The sequence below is a fragment of the Apostichopus japonicus genome, chromosome 7, assembly GCF_037975245.1.
Source record: "Apostichopus japonicus isolate 1M-3 chromosome 7, ASM3797524v1, whole genome shotgun sequence".
Taxonomy (NCBI): Eukaryota; Metazoa; Echinodermata; class Holothuroidea; order Aspidochirotida; family Stichopodidae; genus Apostichopus; species Apostichopus japonicus.
Genome location: NC_092567.1, coordinates 15,213,402 through 15,233,601, shown reverse-complemented (window position 1 = coordinate 15,233,601; position 20,200 = coordinate 15,213,402). Strand labels below are relative to the sequence as shown.

At 36.7% G+C, this 20,200-nt stretch overlaps 1 protein-coding gene across 9 annotated transcripts in view; it reads right to left on the bottom strand.

Moving 5' to 3' along the window:
• Positions 1-20,200, bottom strand: part of LOC139969432 (uncharacterized) — an 84,374-nt gene that overhangs the window by 5,373 nt on the left and 58,801 nt on the right. For 4 of the 9 annotated variants that reach the window (XM_071974378.1, XM_071974380.1, XM_071974382.1 and 1 more), the window contains 8 exons: positions 14,083-14,289; positions 12,414-12,599; positions 11,425-11,611; positions 9,922-9,986; positions 8,713-8,874; positions 5,136-5,276; positions 3,033-3,089; positions 559-663 (listed from right to left, as the gene is read on the bottom strand). In XM_071974378.1, coding sequence (XP_071830479.1) covers positions 559-663; positions 3,033-3,089; positions 5,136-5,276; positions 8,713-8,874; positions 9,922-9,986; positions 11,425-11,611; positions 12,414-12,599; positions 14,083-14,289 — 1,110 coding nt within the window. The remainder of the gene's footprint in view (positions 1-558; positions 664-3,032; positions 3,090-5,135; positions 5,277-8,712; positions 8,875-9,921; positions 9,987-11,424; positions 11,612-12,413; positions 12,600-14,082; positions 14,290-20,200) is intronic. The other 5 variants (XM_071974383.1, XM_071974379.1, XM_071974385.1 and 2 more) reach the window with 5 other exon arrangements.

Here is a 20,200-nt window from a genome sequence, read left to right as displayed (position 1 = left end):
AAGTCCCTTGTTCAGATCCTTTCACAACAGCCAATGCCCAATTTCCCCAACCCCCCCCCCACCCCACCACCTGGCCTCTCTCCTACCTTGTTCCTTCTTGACTATATCAACTCATTCCCATAACGTTGACTCAATATTGTAACCCAAAGATATATGTTAGTTAAATGATTATAGAAATTTAAATATTCATTAGTATCAGAACCCACCCACTCAATATGAGATATGGAAAGGATAATGTGAGGGGGGGGGGGGGAAATAACCCAGGATTATGAGCTTTGCTTTAATATATTTGACACATTTTCTGTGTTCTGATTAAATGCCATGCACCTTCTGGTTGTAATAAACCTGCCATGATACAGTCAGCCACACCAGCCCTGGGTATACTAGCAATTCAACAAAGATTCATTATTATTATTCATCAGCAGGAGAAAATAAAAAAGGAATGCTTTCGTTAGTTATTAAAGAAAACTTGCATCCATGCCAGCACGGTGCAAACTTTTTTTCAAGAATACATTTTTTTTTCATTTTTTTTTTTTTTTTTGGAAGAACGAATGAGACCTTATTGCGAGACGACGGGTAAGGGTGCACCGTGGAAAAGAAACTAAATTTGACCACGCGGCGCTTAGCCCGTAGGTATGACAGGGGGAGGCTATGTGTCCTCATCTAGTAGAGAAGAGAAAAGGAAAGAAGATGAAAGAAGACAGAAGAAAAGGGAATATAACAGAGCAAACACGACAGAGGGTAGGGGGAGGGGGGTTGAGTTAAAATGGGCAAGAAAGACGCTAAGAAGGCCGACGTAAGAGAAACAAAGAGACCGTTTACATTCGACAGACCAAAACAGCTGCCTTTAGTACTGATGGTATCCTCAAAACAAGTTTATTTCTTTCGAGAAATTACTGTTTGAATTTCCCCCAAAAAGAAAAGATGGAAAGAGAGAGAGATCCGATAGTAATGTACACCCTCTGGGCAATTAGTGATTACAACCTTGGTAATAAGGAGGAAGAGATTTAGTTTTATGCTTCACAAGAATGGTTTATACTTTGTAAATTAGTGAACCATTTCAAGATGAGTACATTGAAGAACTATTCAAATAATTAATGTATGAATGAATGAAATCTCCCGAATTTTTATATACTTTTTTTTTATAATTTAATATAATGCTAGGATGGTACAGTAGGATATAAAGTAACAGAGGACGTGGCATGAACATGGCCATAGCCTGTTGATAATTTTAATCTTTTAAAGTTTCTCGTGTTAAAAAAGAATGTTACTGAACCAATGGTTTCTGAGTTATAAGACATCGCTTGAGCAGGAGGCAAGAACTGACCGACTCAAAATCACAGGTGAAACTTGTGAACATTCACAAGACAACATATACCACAAGCTTTTATTCATCGCACAGCAAAGAATTTGGGATTATTTGGACCATTTTATTCAAATTGATGAAAAATATGAAAGAGTTAATATCCCATTCATGGTAGCAATTTACATCTCCTTGACTGATAGGGTCCATAATGGAAAGATTTTCGATTTTAGTTAAACCGGTTAAATCGGTGCATCAACCAGTCAGATGAGCTGAAAATCCTTCTTGTTAAATGGGTGATGGCACATTGAATCCGTGGAAACCCCCAGTAAGATAGAATTAATTCCAGCTGACCCCATGCCATCCTCCAGCCAAACCCCACCTCAGACAATATGAAATTGTTTCTGCTATCCTGTTGTATACAAACAGTACAGACAATATTTAACTTGGTCACAAAAGTTTGTAGCTGTATATTGCTACCTGACACCACTGATGCAGAGGGTTCTATTAAAGACAGCATCCCACTGAGGAAGGGAGCCCTCACTTTCCTTAATAGAATGGTATAAAAGCTATTGAGCAAAATGCTTCCTTTGACCTTTAACTCAGGTCTGTTACTACGGTTACAAGTGATGGTGCATCCTACAACTGACAACGTTACAGACACAATATTAGTTTGTATAGGAACTGTCGATAAGAGACTTAAATGACGCCATGTCAAAGGTCATTTGGGAATAAACATCAGCACAGCCGCAACCGATACTGTGAGCGAAGGCCATTTCACTGATCATGAAACGCTTTAATTTTTCTGAAACCATTTAAATAATTAGTTTGTTAAATTGTCGTTAATTATTTCATATATTCAGGAAAATACAGAATCTGTGTTTTAATATTTCTACCATCAATGACTGTTTTTAAGGAGCAAATTTATCAACATATATCTACATATATATCTACATCTACATCTACATATATATATATATATATATATATATATATATATATATATATATATATATATATATATATATATATACATATACATATATATATATATATATAGTATACTGTTATTTTTCTTTCACCATGAATACATAAATAATTGATCAAAAATACCCATAAATAAGTATGTTGACTATTTAAATATATTGGGTTTGAGTTTTGCAATGTTCAATGTCCAGAAGTTTCCAATCTTTTAGCTCAGAAGTGAGAATCCCTTGTAATAGGGTAGCAAGACCAAAGTGAAAAACAAAACACTTCAGGATTTCTGAAAGCTGATTCTAAAGCAAATTTAATTGATTATCACAACAGACTGGCCAACACATGGGTAAGGGAAACTTGCTTGAGGCTATATTAAAAAATAATTAAATAATAAAATATGTGTACTATTTTTTTTTTTTTTAGATTGTTATTCCATATGGAAAAACTCCAAAAGATATGCCCCGTCTGTGACTTTTAAACAACTGAGACCTTTTATGATTTTTTTTCTTTCTAATTTTTTGTTTGTTTTTGTTTTTCAAACAATAATTTTTATCACTCATTCTGACTTGAACTAGCATTTTGTTACTGTGGAAAAGATTAATAAATATATGGATTGATGATACGAACAATGAAAGTGATGATATACATGCAAATGATGGTGATGATGATTATTTGACCTTTGGGGTCCAAGGGTGATGACAAATAATTGAATATTTAGAGCAAAACCCATTGATGCTAAATATATTCATACTTCTCCGTAATCTAGGTCACTATCCTGGCTGTACAAAATGAAGTTTGCTTCACTAGGCTACAGGAAAAAAATGGAACAGATTAAATGAAGTGACTTCTTTTGGAGAAAAAAAGGTTAACACACCTGAAAAAAAGTGTCATAATTCTGTGTTTCCACAGCGGGTACATTCTCAAAAATGAAACTAATGGTTGAGAGAGTATGTAAAAAGGATGAAACAAGATTCCCTGAATATCTTACGAATCTTATTGGAGTATTTACGCTTCGATTTCATTTGGTGTGTTTTATCACATTCTAACACATTTCCGTATACACTTTATTAATGATGTATGTAATGCATTGAATGAATTACATAGTTATGGTATTGGTCGAACTCGACACAAGGGAGACTCCATGACGTTTAAAGTCAAGTTTAATATTTTGTACTTGTGAATTGCAACTTCCATCGTATTGCGATATGTGAAGTTCTTGATCATGAGGGTAGTGTAGGGTAGGGGAGGGGAGGGCGAAGTTAATGGAGCGTGAGGGGCAAGGGAGGTGGGGCAGTGCCAGTGATTGCTTTGTGCGATAAATACATTGCAAAAACAGCCAATATTCTATACTTGTGAAACTGAAAAGCTAATAGGTACAGAGGTCTAAAACTAGTTTTTGTAGACCTTATTTGGTCATTATTAAAGATATTGATATGAATATTGTTTGAACAACCACAGGATGGGAAGAATATTCTTCACAAACATGACATGACAAGCACAAGAAGCAGGATAGTTATAAATTTTGCTAACATTTTGATAACAATAATTTCCAGAGACAAACTGATGGGGGACACAGTATTGTTAGATCAAAGTAAATATTCACAGATTGTAAAGCTAAGGAATTATTTAGCTGAAGAATGTCTGCAATGCCACCTGCTATTACACATCAGGACTGAGATTAAAGATACAAGCTAATGCACTAATCTTAGTCCTGGCAATAATCATATGAAAGGAATGTCGTTCTAGGTACCTCCAGTCTGTGTAAGTCCATGTAAGTCTGTTTAAGTCTATGTGAGTCCATGTAAATCCATGTACTTCCATGATAGTCCATGCACGTCCATGTACGTCCATGTATGTCCATGTACATCCATGTAAGTCCATTTAATTCCATGTAAGTCCATGTATGTCAAATTAAGTCCAGTTAATTCCATGTAAATCCATGTAAGTCCATTTAATTCCATGTAAGTCCATGTATGTCAAATTAAGTCCAGTTAATTCCATATAAATCCATGTACGTACATGTAAGTCCATTTTAGACCGTGTACATCCATGCAAGTCAATGTACGTCAATGTAAGTCCATATAAGTCCATTTAATTCCATGTAAGTCCATGTACATCCAAGTAATTCCATTTAAGTCCATGTACATCCATGTAAGTCCATGTACGTCCAAGTATGTCCATGTACGTCCATGTAACTCCATTTAATTCCATGTAAGTACACTTATATTCTAAGAATATACTCAAGGCTTCCCCATATATACAGTGTGATGTATCTGTTAACAGGTTGTCATATCATGGAGTGTTACGAATGGTGACTGTGTGTCACACATGATGTTTTCTACAGTAATGAACTCTAATTGATTGCACTACAGACTCTACCACATGGTGGTTACCAATCGTATCAGATGAAGTGCAGTGGAAATTACTGCAAACTATATCTCGGAGGTGAATGTAAGAAGTGTAGCTGAGTGCTTAGGAGGTTGACGACAAATACTCCATGCTTGGATTCATAAATAATGATGCCCCGTGTGGTCAAGCGAAACATTTTTGATAACTGGCTGACTCAATTTGTTCATGCAGAAAAGGCCAGCTGAATTATATTTTATTCAAATTCAGGTTGGTTGTCGGAACAGAAATTTGGTCGTCTTGGAAGACCGGACGACAATTAAAACTTTGCCACAATCACTTTACACATGACAAGATTTCAAGTCACGATCAGAATCTGACTTTCAAAATCCTCTTCATTCTCCATTTTCTCACCCTGTCATCATCGTCTAAACTTCTGGACTTGCTAAAAATGCTGTTCCCCTATTCCATCCATCCCCTCCCCTAGTTACAATTCTTTGTTACTTACCAATCCCCCTCCGGTCGACTCGTCTACTTCCACGTTCTTCAGGCTACTCTTCACGACATTGCCATTCCTAGTGCCAGGGTCTACCTCTGCAGCTTGCAGCGCCCTCTCTAACGTACCGATATGCAAATCATCTGCTGCCCTCTGTGAAAGACAAATGGTCAAAACAAGCACGTTTATTAAGAAAACTCTGAAAAGAATATCACAAATTCCATGGCTGTGTTAGCTGTTTTTATTTCACCTTTTCAAGATTTCATTTTCGTCTTTTATGAGTACTAAAAGGTAAACTGTTTGAACATAACTTCATCCAATGAGATACCTGGTTAAAAAATTGAGGTTAACCTGTCGTGTGGCTACACTGCAATTTAAAGTTGTTACGCATCTCCATAGAAAACATGTAGACTTTCTGTTTCTACGGCGATATTTAGTGGGAACCTCTCCGACAATCTGTGTCCCCTAATTGCTTTAAAGATTTTTTATATTTTCCACCAAATTTTGTCTGTGCCAAATTATTTTCGTAAAATATCTATCCTCCTCTGTCGCTATGGCTACAAATTCACTAAGACAGTTACTCTAGTCTTCAGATCAGCTCAATTTCACCTCCCAATATGAAGATACTTTAATAAACTGGGTCATTCCATTTTGGTTTAAGGTACAAAAAAATGTTTTATGATTTCATTCTCATGAACTACTAAGGTGATGTGGCATTTTCGATTGTACCATTTAACTCTACACATGCATAACAACTACCATGGTCCAGTATTCACCTTAATAATAATAATTATCATATTTGAGAAAGAAATATCTTGAATGTAGGAGATACACCTTACTCAAAATGGATTCACCCATCTGTGGTTACCTCACGTAGCGAGGTGAAAGAGAACTGATACCAAATTTCAAGTTTATTAGTAAAAGGAATATTCGATAGAAAAGAGAGAAGACTTTGTAACAGAGAAAGAGTGTTGGAAATATATCACTTCAGGAACTTTGAAAGTATGTGTTAAATATCAACATAAACAAACTGAAACTACCAGACCAACGAAAGGAGTACAAAATAATTTTAAGGTTCACTTTTATAACATTTTGTTACGATCTGAGCATGGCAGCTGATGGCACAAGAAGAAACCTTGTATTGAAGGGAGTCACATTCTCAAACAATTTTATTGTCGAATGTTGAGCATCAAACATTCACCACACTTTTTGAGGATCTGCTATTTCAGGGATTTGAATGTCCATGTTCAAAAGGCATCTGGGCATATACAGCTAGAATACAAAAACTTTTGTTCATTCATAACTAAAAAACAAGGAATTTTAGGAAGACACCGCTGCATTTTAAACATTCAAACATCGCTTTTCACTAGCAAGTAACAACGAGTGATCACTTTGTACAGAAAAATATAAAAAAAACTATTCTATTCTGAAGTTCTGTCACTCATCAAAGGTAAAATTTACTTTTCGCACAAAAAGGATTAAACGTCAAAATTGTTAGTATAAACAGCAAGACATGCCACACCACAACTCTCATGCCTGTTTGATGGGGGGTTTCATTCTCTCCAGCCATCTGTCTAGACTCAACCTCTTCCTATCTACCCCCTCATTTGCCCCCTCCTGAGGGGAAGGAGGCGACGGGGACCTGACAGGAAATAGAACCGGTACGGTCTTGCTACGGATCGACCTGATCAGACGTTCCGCAGCGCTCCGAGGTTTCAGCTGAAGTGGGTTTCAGAGATAAAGATTAAGGTTCTCTCTGGATTAATTACTCATAACTGATTCGATTCCAACAGCGTTATTGATCGGCTTCCAAAAACAAAAATGATCTGATCAACGGGATACGTAGCATTTCAGATTACAAATACGTAACTAATCTGATCACAATCTGTATTCCAATACATAAATGATCTGATTATATATATTCGTAGCATATCAGATTGAAAATACGTAACTAATCTTCACCACAGATACAAGTACATCACTGACCTGATTCAAAATAAAAAATCATTCTGGTTTAAAGTAAGTATCTGATATGATTTCAAATACATGACAGATCATACCCCCTCCCCCCCCCCCCCACACACAGAGAGTTAACAAATTTAACTTGATCACAAATACTGAAATAATCTTTAATATCACAGATACAAGTACATCATTGACCCAACTCCAAATATATAATTGTTCTGGTTCCAAGTGTGTAACTGATGTGATTTCAAATACACAACTGATCTGACCCCAAAGAGAGTTAACCAATGTAATTCGATCACAAATACTTAACTGATCTTTAATATCGCAGATACAAGTACATCTTTGATCTGACTCCAGAATACTTAATTGATCTGATTACAAATATGTACGTGATCTGAAACCTAATACATAACTAACCTCACTAAATATAGAACTGACTTGACTCCAAATGCATTATCATTTTGTTTCCACATATGTAACTGATATGATGACCAAGGTTGTGCTCACTTAGGGCGGCGGCGGGCGGCTGCGCCCGACAGTTCTGAATGCCACCCAGCACAAACAACATTTAAACATTTTCGCCCAGGACTTGTTTTGATGATTAAGTTTACCATTACCAAAATGTGGGTGAATACTTGACACAGCTTAGGAAAAGATAACACCATTTGCCATCTAAGCAGATTCATTTCCATAGGGGAGGGGGAACCCCCATCCATGAGACCCCTCCCACAGGACGTGGATTACACTACCACTCAAAGCCACCCAGCACTCAAATATTCCTGAACACATTCCTGGATGACTTCAAATACACCAATGATCAGACCCCTGAAAGTTAACACCTGGATCATAATTGATCGTATTTTCCCAACTAGCCGTTTACAGATCCGTAACTAACCTGATAACAAAATACGTTACAGGGAATGTCATCCATTTGATATTCCAAGTTCATATATCGATTCACAGAATTCTGAACATCGGGTTGAACACAGCAAGAGTAAAGTTATCGCAAACATTCCGAAGCTTTACAGAGTAAAACTTTACTACCCTGACGCCAATAGAAAGCATTTATCAAAATACCATCTTGGGGAATGAAATAACACCAGATAAAACTGATCTGATTTCTTTTGCCAGGGCACCAGACCTTTCCCATTGCATAATTAACTTTCAATTTTTCTTCATCATGTTTGTAAGGTTCGCTCTTGATTCTTGCAACCTGGATATTAAATAAGCATCCTTTACTAAAGATTATAACTTTTTCCATCCCAGACAGAAATGTAGGAACTAATTTTTTATCAGCTGCTAAATTAGGTTCCTTTAAAATGGTGTGAACTAGTACAGACAATTTTATCCACCAGTTCTGTAACCAAATATCATGAAGAATTATCGCGAGATATTGCATCTTGATATGAAAATATTATCTACAGGTTTAGAGTCCTAGCATTCCATATAACTAATCCGAAATGACAAAATGTTTCCAACACCACATCTGTATTTCCTTTGTTAAAACACCCCGCAACCTTACTCAAAAATTCAAAACCAATATTTCCTACCACAGGCAATAGCAAGAATAATGCACATGCATGAGACACTCAATTCCAATAAAAATGACCTTTGGTCTTACCGGAACAGGGTCTTGAGTCTTTAGTCCTCTTCGGGTTTGTTGGGTCGGAGGAGGAGGGGGTGGCATAGCCTCTGTGTCCGACGCCACTTCTCTCTCAATGGTGGGCTGATTCCTGTTTGAACTGGGTGGTCGATATGGTGGCGCTTGGCCGTATGGTGGAGCCTAGGGAACGGTACAACGGAAGGCACATGGTAAAATTGTGGAAAACAAATTTATAAATATCGAAAGAACAAGAACCTTTGACCCGAATAGGATCAATATAAAGGAGTAAAACAGAGTGACAATTGTTGTCCAATATGCTCTATCACCTTGAGCAGGGATGAGCCTGGGGTAAAAAGAAAATCACTGAACTTTGCAAAAATTGTGGTATAGGCTCCAGTTTGCGTATGCTACAGTGTGTTAGGATAGAAAAGAAATCACGGATATTCCGCGAATTTGCGGAAAAAGCTCATGCTTGCTTGAGCTTTCCAACCCTTAGGAGCATACCCCTGGTGATATTTCTTGACCAGCTGTGCTAGTCAGAGACTATAAGACCAGCTGGCATGGACACACCACAATTCAAGCGGGTCAGAAAACAGAAAGATGCATTTTGCATTGACTCTACCACCACTGTCCGGTGAAACCGTAAAAGATTGTTTAAAGAGAGGGTAATTTTACTTCGATTTCATCAAAATCACAAACACCAAATTGGGCAAAAAAATCTTCAAAGGTTTATAGCCAATGAAATTTTTTTGTGGCACAACAAATTTGCCATATTGAATTTAAACCATTAATAACCATAATTAATACCACTAATGACTGAATTTAAACCATTAACGAGTTAGATCTCTTCAAAAGTTAGTTTGAGGAGTACAAGGTTCTGTGTAAACTATTACAAGGCGCTTTGAGCGTGACTACTAGCTTGTTACGACTGCACGCAAAATATTATACGGCGTGTATGCAAAATGCAGCTGAATCGTAGTACAAAGCAGTTATTAACATAGTCAATGCTTTGATGCTTTAAGCAGTATAAATTCTTGAAATAATGTGGAACACTGGCTCTATGGATTAATAAGACAAGTTTAGAAACAAACCGCTTGCCTCACAATTCATGTTGGGGTCAAAATTCATCATTCTTAAGCATATTCTACGTAATCCTACTGCCGGGGTTTTGTTTATATTTTTTTTGTTCTCTTCTTTGTGAAAATTTTACTCCTTGTAAGTATTTACCTTTCCAGTCTTAGTCTTGTTGTTTCCCTGAGCTTTGGACAATTTTCGTGTCGATGCTTCAATACCTGTAAACAGCAACAACAAAACTCCAGAGTTAAACACAACATCTGAGTGGTGGAGGGCGAGTCAGGGAGTAATGCAACGACAACATAAAACTCCACAGTTACACACAACATCCCAGTGGTGGAGGGCAAGTCATGGAAATAATGCATAGCGATTCTGAACCTTGCAAGAGTGTAACTTATCAAAAATTGACACTTATGCCAATTATTTTGATATCGTCGATGGGGCCGTTTTAATTAGCATTTTTAATTGATACCAGATAAATTATTCCCAAGGAGTGGTCTATCCCCTCTCCTCCTCCTCCTCCTCCTCCTCCTCCTCCTACTCCTACTCCTCCTCCTCCTCCTCCCCCCTCCTACTTTAATTTGGCTGTTGATCAAGCTTCAATTGTATGATTCAGATGAAAGTTACAACTAAAAATGCAGAAAATATATAAACATAACATTTCCCTAACGATTTATGCAAGCAATTAACTTTGTGTCTGACTTTCACTCAACCAGTGCAGCCCCAGCATATCACTTATGTGTGGTGATACCCAAGAAAATTAGGTGCTACCATTTTCTGTTAAAGCTAAATTCAACCCAAATTATTATATTATTACCTAATATCCCCACCATCCCCCTTAATATATCTTAACGTTTCCAATGGGTTTTTGGCCTACTCTGTTACACTACATAACACCATATTGCCAACACAACAACCTATCCCCATCTCACCCTTCCAATATCCTGTTGGCCAACACTTCCTTATTGCAGATCCCATATCCCCTCCTCCCCACCCCCGCCCCCCTCCTCCCAACCATTTACTATTCCCTAAATCTGTAGGGTTCTTTGTCAACAATACCATATTACAAACTCTCATATCCCCTCCTCCCTTCCCTTCCTTCTCCTCCCCCTCTTACTATTCCATAATTCTGTAGGTGTTGGCCAACTCTATCATATTACAGTGAACAACGTCTCCCACTCCCTCCTCCTTACTATTCCCTACTGGTGCATGATGTTGCATTACACTACCATACTACAGACCACCATACCAACCCTCCCCCCCCCCCAACCCCTCCTCACTATTCCATACTTCTCCCTATAAGGGCATTGGCCAATACTAGCATATACAGAACACTATATTCCTGTCCCCTCCCCACCTTTCATTACACTTGTAGCAAGTTGGACAATGCTGTCGTATTTCAGACCACCATAGCACCTACTCCTTCCCTCCCCACCCCCCCCCCCACTCACACGCACTCCTCACTATTCCATAATTCTCCATATAAGGGCATTGGCCAATACTACCATATGCAGACCACTATATTGCCCTCCCCACCTTTAATTATTTCTAATTACTCTTGTAAGATGTTGGACAATGCTATCACATTTCAGACCACCATACTCCCTCCTCCCTCCCTCCCCACCCCACCCCCTCCCTCCTTAGCTAATTCCTTACTTCTCCTGTAGGGTGTTGGCCCATATATTGTTGAGTTCTTGATGCTGGAGGAGGTGGATTCCGCATCCGAGTCTCGGGATCGAGGCTGAGATGACTTGGGCTTGAACCCTACGGCTACCTGGTTGTAACTTGGAGGGTCTTTCCTCCTCTTCTTCGTCTCCTCAGAATGTGGTTTAGCTTTATCGCTCTGTAAAGTTTTGGAAAAAGATCGGCCAAACCATATTACTATACAGAACTTTATCTTCCGAATTGCGGATTATTGAATATTGCAAGTCGACGAACAATCAAAAGTGGTAAGGGTGCGTAAAACAAAATACTATACCTTCCACCTTTCTTTGCCATCATACTACAACCCAAATAATTCAGAGATATTTTCAAATCACCTGATTCCTAGCCATATGAAATGAGTACACAATAGCAGTAGGTATAGCTAGCCGGATTATATGGGCATACAGACAATGTCACAGAGCGGAAAAAACTGTCAAGGGCAGGAATGCGACTGATACATAACCCAATTTAAAAACAAAAACAAGCTTAAATTATGCCTCATAAAAACCACCTGAGTACAAAAGCATCATGAAATTATTATAATTAATATTCATATATGTTATAAATAACTGACAATAAAAGAAATGAAGAAACAAATTGTTAAGTGAGGGTAGGTAAGGCAAGGGATAGATATAATAAAGCCATGTGAAGACCACAGCAAATGTTAAACTTGGCCTGCGAATCCAACAGCATAAGTCTAATACAATACACACTCATGCTGATATAGCAGTTTAATAACTGTTTAATGTTAGTGGAGTTTATACTGAAACAACATATACATCTTGTTCAGCTGACATCAGTCACTGTTCAATGCATAGGAAATAACAGGACGATCACAAAACAAGAACATGAATATCCATGAGACAACGGAATGAATATTCAAGTGAAACAGCTACGACATGCTAGTAAATATACTAAGGTACTATAGGTTAACTACATACTACTACTGAAGGTTTGGCCTCGTCAGAGGATGCAGACGGGTCATCGAAGGTCATCTCCGTGGCGACCTCCTCTTGCATCTGCGTAGCCACGGGGAGAGGAACGATCATCAATGGGGGGGCATTCTCGACAGAATTTGTTGATGACTTTGCCGAATTCTCTGGAAGAGTCGTGTTTTCCTTAAGTTGCTAGAAGAGTAAGTTACGAGTCAAAAACAAAACAGTGGAGGTTAAAGGTCACCGCAAACAAGAATCACAACAACAGCAACAACAACTAGAAGGGAGAAAATAGGTACTGTACATGCAATACTATGAACTATCACATGCTCTCTATTGTTCTAACTATGTATGTATGTATGTTTGTATGTACATTAGATCCTCCTGCAAGCAGGAACTCGCGAAGAAGCCTCATTGGCTTATCAAAGCCGCAAGCCGACCGAAGTCAGTCTCTTATATTCATATTTAACGTCCATGATTATGAATTGTTAATTGTCAACAACTCTGTAACTGGAGGACATACATTAATCTTTGAGTGACTCGAACTACTTATTCTACTTCATCTAGCAGAAGTATATTCCATATTTAAATCTAAAGACAAGACTTGAAACAAAATCCTATATCATGTAAAATGAATGACAACAGCCACAATTAGAAATGTCATCTACCTTGAACCAAACATATAAATGATGTACTTTTACATTCCCTGACTGAACGCAAGCTTTCAAGTTAATGGCAGTTTCTTTTCCTTCAGATTAATGGAGATCAATTATCAATATATGTAATATTGTTAGTTGCCATGGTTACCAAATTATCCTTATCAGTCCTGTATGCGTTATTTTCTAATTAGCAAATCATCACTACTTTCTAATTATCAATGATGATGATTTATACCATAAATATCATCAATACTTTTATATCATCATCTTGGTCACGACTACTGTATTTTCATACCACAATCAATCCTGTCTCTTTCACAGTTAAACAACATACTTATTCTAACATGTCATCACCATATATACTGCAATCACAATTCCTCCTTTCTAAATTTGTTTTCTAAATCTGATTAAGTTAGTATATTATCAATACTGTTATATCACCATCTTGATCACTACTGTATTATTACTATCCATACTATAACTATATATATAACTACATATATATATATAACTATATATAACTATATATATATATATCTATATATATATATATATAGTTATATATATATATATATATATATATAACTATATATAACTATCTATATATATATAACTATCCATATATATAACTATCCATACTTTACTTTCTAGTTTACATCATACTTTATCCCAACAATATCATTCATGCTACTACATTCTATTACCATCAGAAAAAATCATTTTTCATGTAGCCCTATGTCTGAGGCTTGCTTTTTTTTTACATGTTTTAAGCACCATAAGTTTAATTAATATCTTTCATGTATATTGTTTCATGCAACTAATACATGCAATCATTTGCCCTAAGGACCTATCGATTACAATATTGCAAGTTATAGTTATGAATTCAAACTCCCCTTTCCAAACAAAGCCATATTAATGCATGCATTCATACCCCAAATTAACTCAGTTACGAAAAGCATATAAACAAAAAATAGGGTTAAATAAGAAAAAGCAAAGATTATGTGCAGGGTACATACTACGATAGGTGTGAATACAGATGCAGGGTTGGGAAAGCCATGCTGCAATGCATCATGGGAGTATAAAGGAAGAGAATGATCGGCAACGCCATGAGATGGTATGACAGCGGTAGGAGCAGGAGGAGCAACAGGGAGGGCGCCCTGCGACGAATCGTCTTTAACAGATCCCTGCTGAATGGCAGATTTAATCCCTGCCGGTTTGCGGTGCTGAAAATGTAAACATTCACACTGTTGTTTATATACTGTTGTTAGTCCATGTCAGATATATTTTAATGGAAGATCCCTGATGTAGAAAAATGTTCACGAAGTAGTGTGTTCAATCTAAGACTGACCTCTTCCTGTTACCAAGGTAACCAGTACTACTGACTATAACCCACTGCTGGATTGATCTCCCAAGTTCAGAAGTACTCAAACAATCTGAGATGCAGCAGAATTCAGAAAGGATTTTAATTGGTTGGAATTTCATCATTTCAATCAGACATATTGACAGGGATGACTCAATATTCTGTAATTTTAATATATAGTTCAATCACTTTAGCTGCCCATTTTAACATCTCCAAACATGCCAGTACACTGTGGCACAATTTCCATTATAACTCTACCATTGAGAGTGTACAGACTGCATATCTGAGGGAAAATGTTTTTATTAATTTTAGGAAACAAATATAAGTAAAATTTATTTGTATTCTTGCATTTATCTTGACAAGGAGATGCTTAAAATCTTTGGAGATTTTATCAAAACTGTTATTCTTCAAACCAAACAAAACATTTGGCCTTAACCTACCATACTTGCATAGCAGATATACCTGGCCTAACCTACTTTGCATATGAGAATTGTGGCTTAAGTTACTTGAGCGGACCCAAGGGGAAATTGGACAATGGTTTTGTAAACACAACAAGCTGCCTTTTAAGTACATCATCTGACAGATCAGAAATTAAAAAGGTTTTAAGTTAAGAATGTGAACTTGCAAATATTTCTTGTTGTGAAGGTATATTGATCAAATCATTTTAGCTGAGATTTGGACAAGACATATTTCGTATTTCAGTTTTTTAGGCAACTAACGAGAAAGCTGAAAGTGGAATGGGGGGGGGGGGGGGGGGGTCAGGTGGCTCATTTTGTTTCAGTTCCACAAGATAAACAGATCCTAAAGTCAATTCATTCAGATTTCACTTTGGTACAGAAAAACGATGGGTCCGTGTCAAATATCGATTTGAGCAAACTTTAAAGAATGTCAGTGGTGTACAGATAATTGGACGATAAAATAATAGTCAGTGATAAGTAAGTTCATACGGAGCATTTATGGGGAGAACCATACGCTCATTAGTAAATTTTCAAGGACATTTACAACTACTGTTGAATAGATGATGAGGGGCGAGGGGGACTTCCTCACATCTCACCCTCTACCACACCATTCACCACCCACTATACCACCCAACTTCACCACCCTCTATACCACCCAACTTTGCCACCCTCTCAGGCACCCCATTCCCCTCATCTTAAGAAAGTGACATCACCTACAGGGATGAACTCATATTCAGAACATATTTCTATCATCTGCTAACCCACAACTACCAAAGGGCGTTTCCATGGTAACCATTTTTACATCGCCATAGCCCACTTATTACTATGATAAAAAAGCACCATTCAGGGGTTTCACTCTCAATTCCACTAACTTGTGTCTTCTGGTGTAGTGTTTGTGTAAAACTATACCTTAAAATGGAAAAATTGACTGTTAACTTAAACACATATTAAAGATATTAAAGATTATTATCCAGATCGGGAATTCATCTTTGACCTCGGTTCTTAATAGTTCTGTTCTACACAGATTGAGTTATCCAGTATTTAAGTTATATATATCTTTCATATTCCAGATGTATTCCATAGATTAATGTTTTGCCATTTATGTATGTATGCATGCGTGTGTGTATGTATGTATGTATGTTAGATCCTCCTGCAAGCAGGAACTCGCAAAGAAGCCATCATTGGCTTATCAATGCCCCAAGCTGACCGAAGTCAGTCTCTAAGATATCATATTTAATGTCCATGATTATGAATTGTCAATTGTCAACAACTCTGTAACTGGACGACATACATTAATCTTGGAGTGACTCGAACATAGGAATGAAAGGCACCGGCGTTAAGCTCTGAACTAACACTCCTTTAGGCCATCTATTTAGGCCATCTCAAATGTTTCTATTTATAAGACATTTTTACAGCCATAACAATATAACCAGAAAGCTAATTGCTTCTGGACTATTGTTTCTTCAAATTTAAATACAAAACTAAACAAAACTGTTAGCAAACTGCTTATCCACTGTAGAGCCTGTGTAAAAGAATGTGTAAAAGTAAAGTGGGCCTGACGTTTCGATCCTAGCAGGATCTCTGAAGAACATCCTGCTTGGATCGAAATGTCAGGGTCACTTACAATTGACACATTAATTTAAATACAAATATATAAATCTTTGGAATATGTATTAAAAATGTTTTCATTTGATGCAGTCAATGGTGTGTATGTGTGCATTTTAATGTGACTCTAAAATCAGTTTTTTTCAAAGTACATTTGGTTGGTTGGTTTTACCAAATCTGCAGAGAACTATCAAATGCTCGTCTTGAGATAGCAATTGACCTAACCGTAAGACACACTCCTTTTATACATTTTATGGAAAGCATTTAATTCTCAACATTCAGTATCGACCACATCTAAAACATGCAATTTGAAATGAAAAAAGTTGTAAATACCATTTGTACCTCATTTTGGGTGAATTAACTTCATTTTCATTTCACTTCTAAATATCACCAATAAAATGAATCAAATAAAACTTAAAGAAACAGCTTTAAAAACTTACTTAAAACCCCTGAGTGTGTTTTAGATGGAACTTATAAATTGTGTTTGTATCGGATACGGTCAATTTTTCATGTAATGTATATTCTTGAAGCTGAGTGAAACCCCGAACGATGCTTTGAAATCTCGAGTTAAAATCTCAGTTTAAATCCCACAACGAAGTGAGAGAAGTAAGAAAAATGCGAGCAGAGGTGTGACGAGATGGGGGGAGGTGTGGGGGTGGGGGCTGTGACATGCGGTGGAAGAACACTAAGCTACCCACATGCAGAAAATTTGGTGCAGGCAGAAAGAAGTAGATAACAGAAGAGGTAAGAGTGATGTTAACAACCATTTTTAATGTATGCAAATAGTCTTCCTTCAAATATATATATATATATACATACATAGACAAACTACACGCTAAAAAAAGCAAACATTGGTTTCAAAATTTTAAAAAATGCTAAATCTTTAAACTCTTTTCTCTTTGCTACACATTTTTATTCCTTCACTCGTTTCAAAAAATTTCTTCAAAAGTGGTTTGATAAAGTAGGAATCCGGGTTTGACTCAGCTTCGAGAATAAGGCTACGGAGTGTGCATAATGTTGACACTATACTGTGATGTGTATTTTCTAATGCAATCACACACAAATTTTTGCCAAAAAATTATAGACAACAGGTTTAAGTTGAAGAATTACTGTGTGTCGCTACACTGTTTTGGTATTGGTGTTGTTGTTTTGTTGAAATTCAGGGAGTGGGTTTTTTTGTTACTCATTTTGATGACTAACATGTTGTATGTTAAATCTTATGAATATGTATAGAACTGCCGTGTCTATGCAAATTAAGAATCAAACCCCGACTCCTACCTTAGGTATAAATACGAAACACTCATATTTCAGATCAAAAAAGAAAATGATCAGTAAAGGAAATATGAATCATGAATATTGATTGTGCTGGAACCAGCCAATCAGTGCAGGAATACATGAATATTCGTACTGTTTAAAGAAATACTACACAAGACAATGACATGAACATGAAAAAAAAGCAACATGCAAAAATGATTCTATACTACTGTAGGCCAGAACAGCATCACATCAGAAATATGCAAATTAATGGCAATCACCGATGAACAATGTATGCATTGTCATGCAAATGCAGATAACGAATCAAATATTACAAAAATAAAATATTACTTGGTTGATTGTCTCATACCTGACATAAACTAACATACTTCCATTCACTTGTAATTAAGTAACACAAAATATTCATTGGCGGACCAGAATACGAACGAAAATTTGTGAATAGGTTCATTTTAACTGTTTCAGTTACACCAATATTCTACATCATTCCAATAAGCAAAATCATGCAAAAAAACAAGGTTTAAAATGGCTCAAAAATACTCCAGTACTCAAATGAAGGTTCAATCAAGCAGGCCTTCCTTAGAATTAAATATTCATGAGCTATCGACTGTTTCATAAGTGGGAGTGCACTTTGGCCTAAGTGGTTATGAATACATTGTTTTTATACAGGGTGTTTGCAAGTTGGGCGGGGTGCACCCAGTTAGTGGAGATAATGAATTAGCTTATTAACTAATTAACTTAACTCCAGATCAGTTGACTGTCATACTTATCTTTCCAATTCAACTCTTATAAAGAATTCTGCAAAATATTATGATCTTAAAATCTTACCTCCACCAAATTTGCTGTTAAATATGACAACTGCTATTCTGTTGTCTAGGTTGAGTTAAAAGTTTTTTACGAAAGTCTACAATATACGTTACATCTTTTGATTAAAGTTCTTATCTCTAAAAATAAGTTATTTTCTCTCTCCATTTTTCTCATCTTCTGTCATCATCCATCAACTTAACTTGACTTGAAGTGTAACTTTTTCCCTCCACCCCCTCCTCCCACCCTTCACCCTTCCCCCACCCTTCTCCCCCTCCCCTCACCCTTCCCAAGAAAGATATCAATTTATCCGGGGGGATAAATCCATGGCACATTTTGAATGCTGGTGCCATTCTCCAAGACCTCAGACATCGCATAGATTCCTCCACAGCGGCCCCTTACACCTAAGCCCTTTAAATCTTATACCTTATCATCGGGAGTTTTAGTCGTTTGTCATGACAAGGATAAGAGTTATGCTTATTAATTTAATATGTTATAATTCTAGAAATATTTGCACATTTCCATATTAGTCGACATTGCAGAGTTTAGAAACAGTTATTGTGGGATGAATACATGTCATAATTAAAGATTGATGTATTGTTATATAGCTTTGACTACATTATCTTAGTTCTGTTTTCAATGGCTTTGTAAATTATATACCCTAAATTTGTTCAAACTGGCAGAAGATGATTTACACATCCTTATAAAAATAAATTCTTCGCAACATTACAGATGCAGAGTTGTTCTTTCCTTAACATATTTTTTTTTTTTTTTTTTTTTTTTTTTAATATTAAAAGTATTTTTATTTCGGGGAGGTGTTTTTTTTTTTCTTTGTATTCCTCTTCCCATCTACAGAGCAGACAAGTGAAATTGTCCATTGTCCATTGTCTGCCTCATAGTCAATTACTGCAACAAAGAGGGTTTCTGCTGGTATTAATATAGCAGTAACATCAGGCCAATAATTAACAGTCAAAATTAGGCAAACAACAAATTAAGTATATAAATCTGTTAGAGCCTAACTCTAACCTGCCATATGTAGCTCAAAATGCTGCAGTTTCATGTAAGAAAATAAATAGCATTACCAAGGAAACAAACACATGCACACATGCAGCAGGAACATAACAGGGGTGGAGGGGAGGTGGGGGACAATGACACACATTGTTAAGGGGGGGGGGGAAAAATGGTAAAATTATAATGAATGTTATTACTAACATGCAATATCTACTTGTAATAGCTGGGAAATAAACAGTATGAAAAGTACAGATTATGGTAATAAATTGTAAAATTAATGTTATGTGAAGGAAATAGGCTATATATATATATGTATGTGTGTGTGTGTGCGCACTTAATATACTATTTGAAAACGTTGTGCCAATTGCATTATGACCTCACAGAATCATTTGAAGTATTCTACATAAGGTTCATGTAGGGCAGAGTGCGACTCGTTCGGGTAGGGAACAAATTGGTGTAAGTAGGGAGCTTTAATTTGATGCAGAGAGCCCATTTCAAAGGAGAATGATTACAAATATGTGGTGTGGATGGGACCTGAGGGCATGTCATCAAAACTTTTACTATTAATACAAACTTCTTATTATTATGAGACAGACTGCAAATGATCCCTACCCCTGTGTCTCA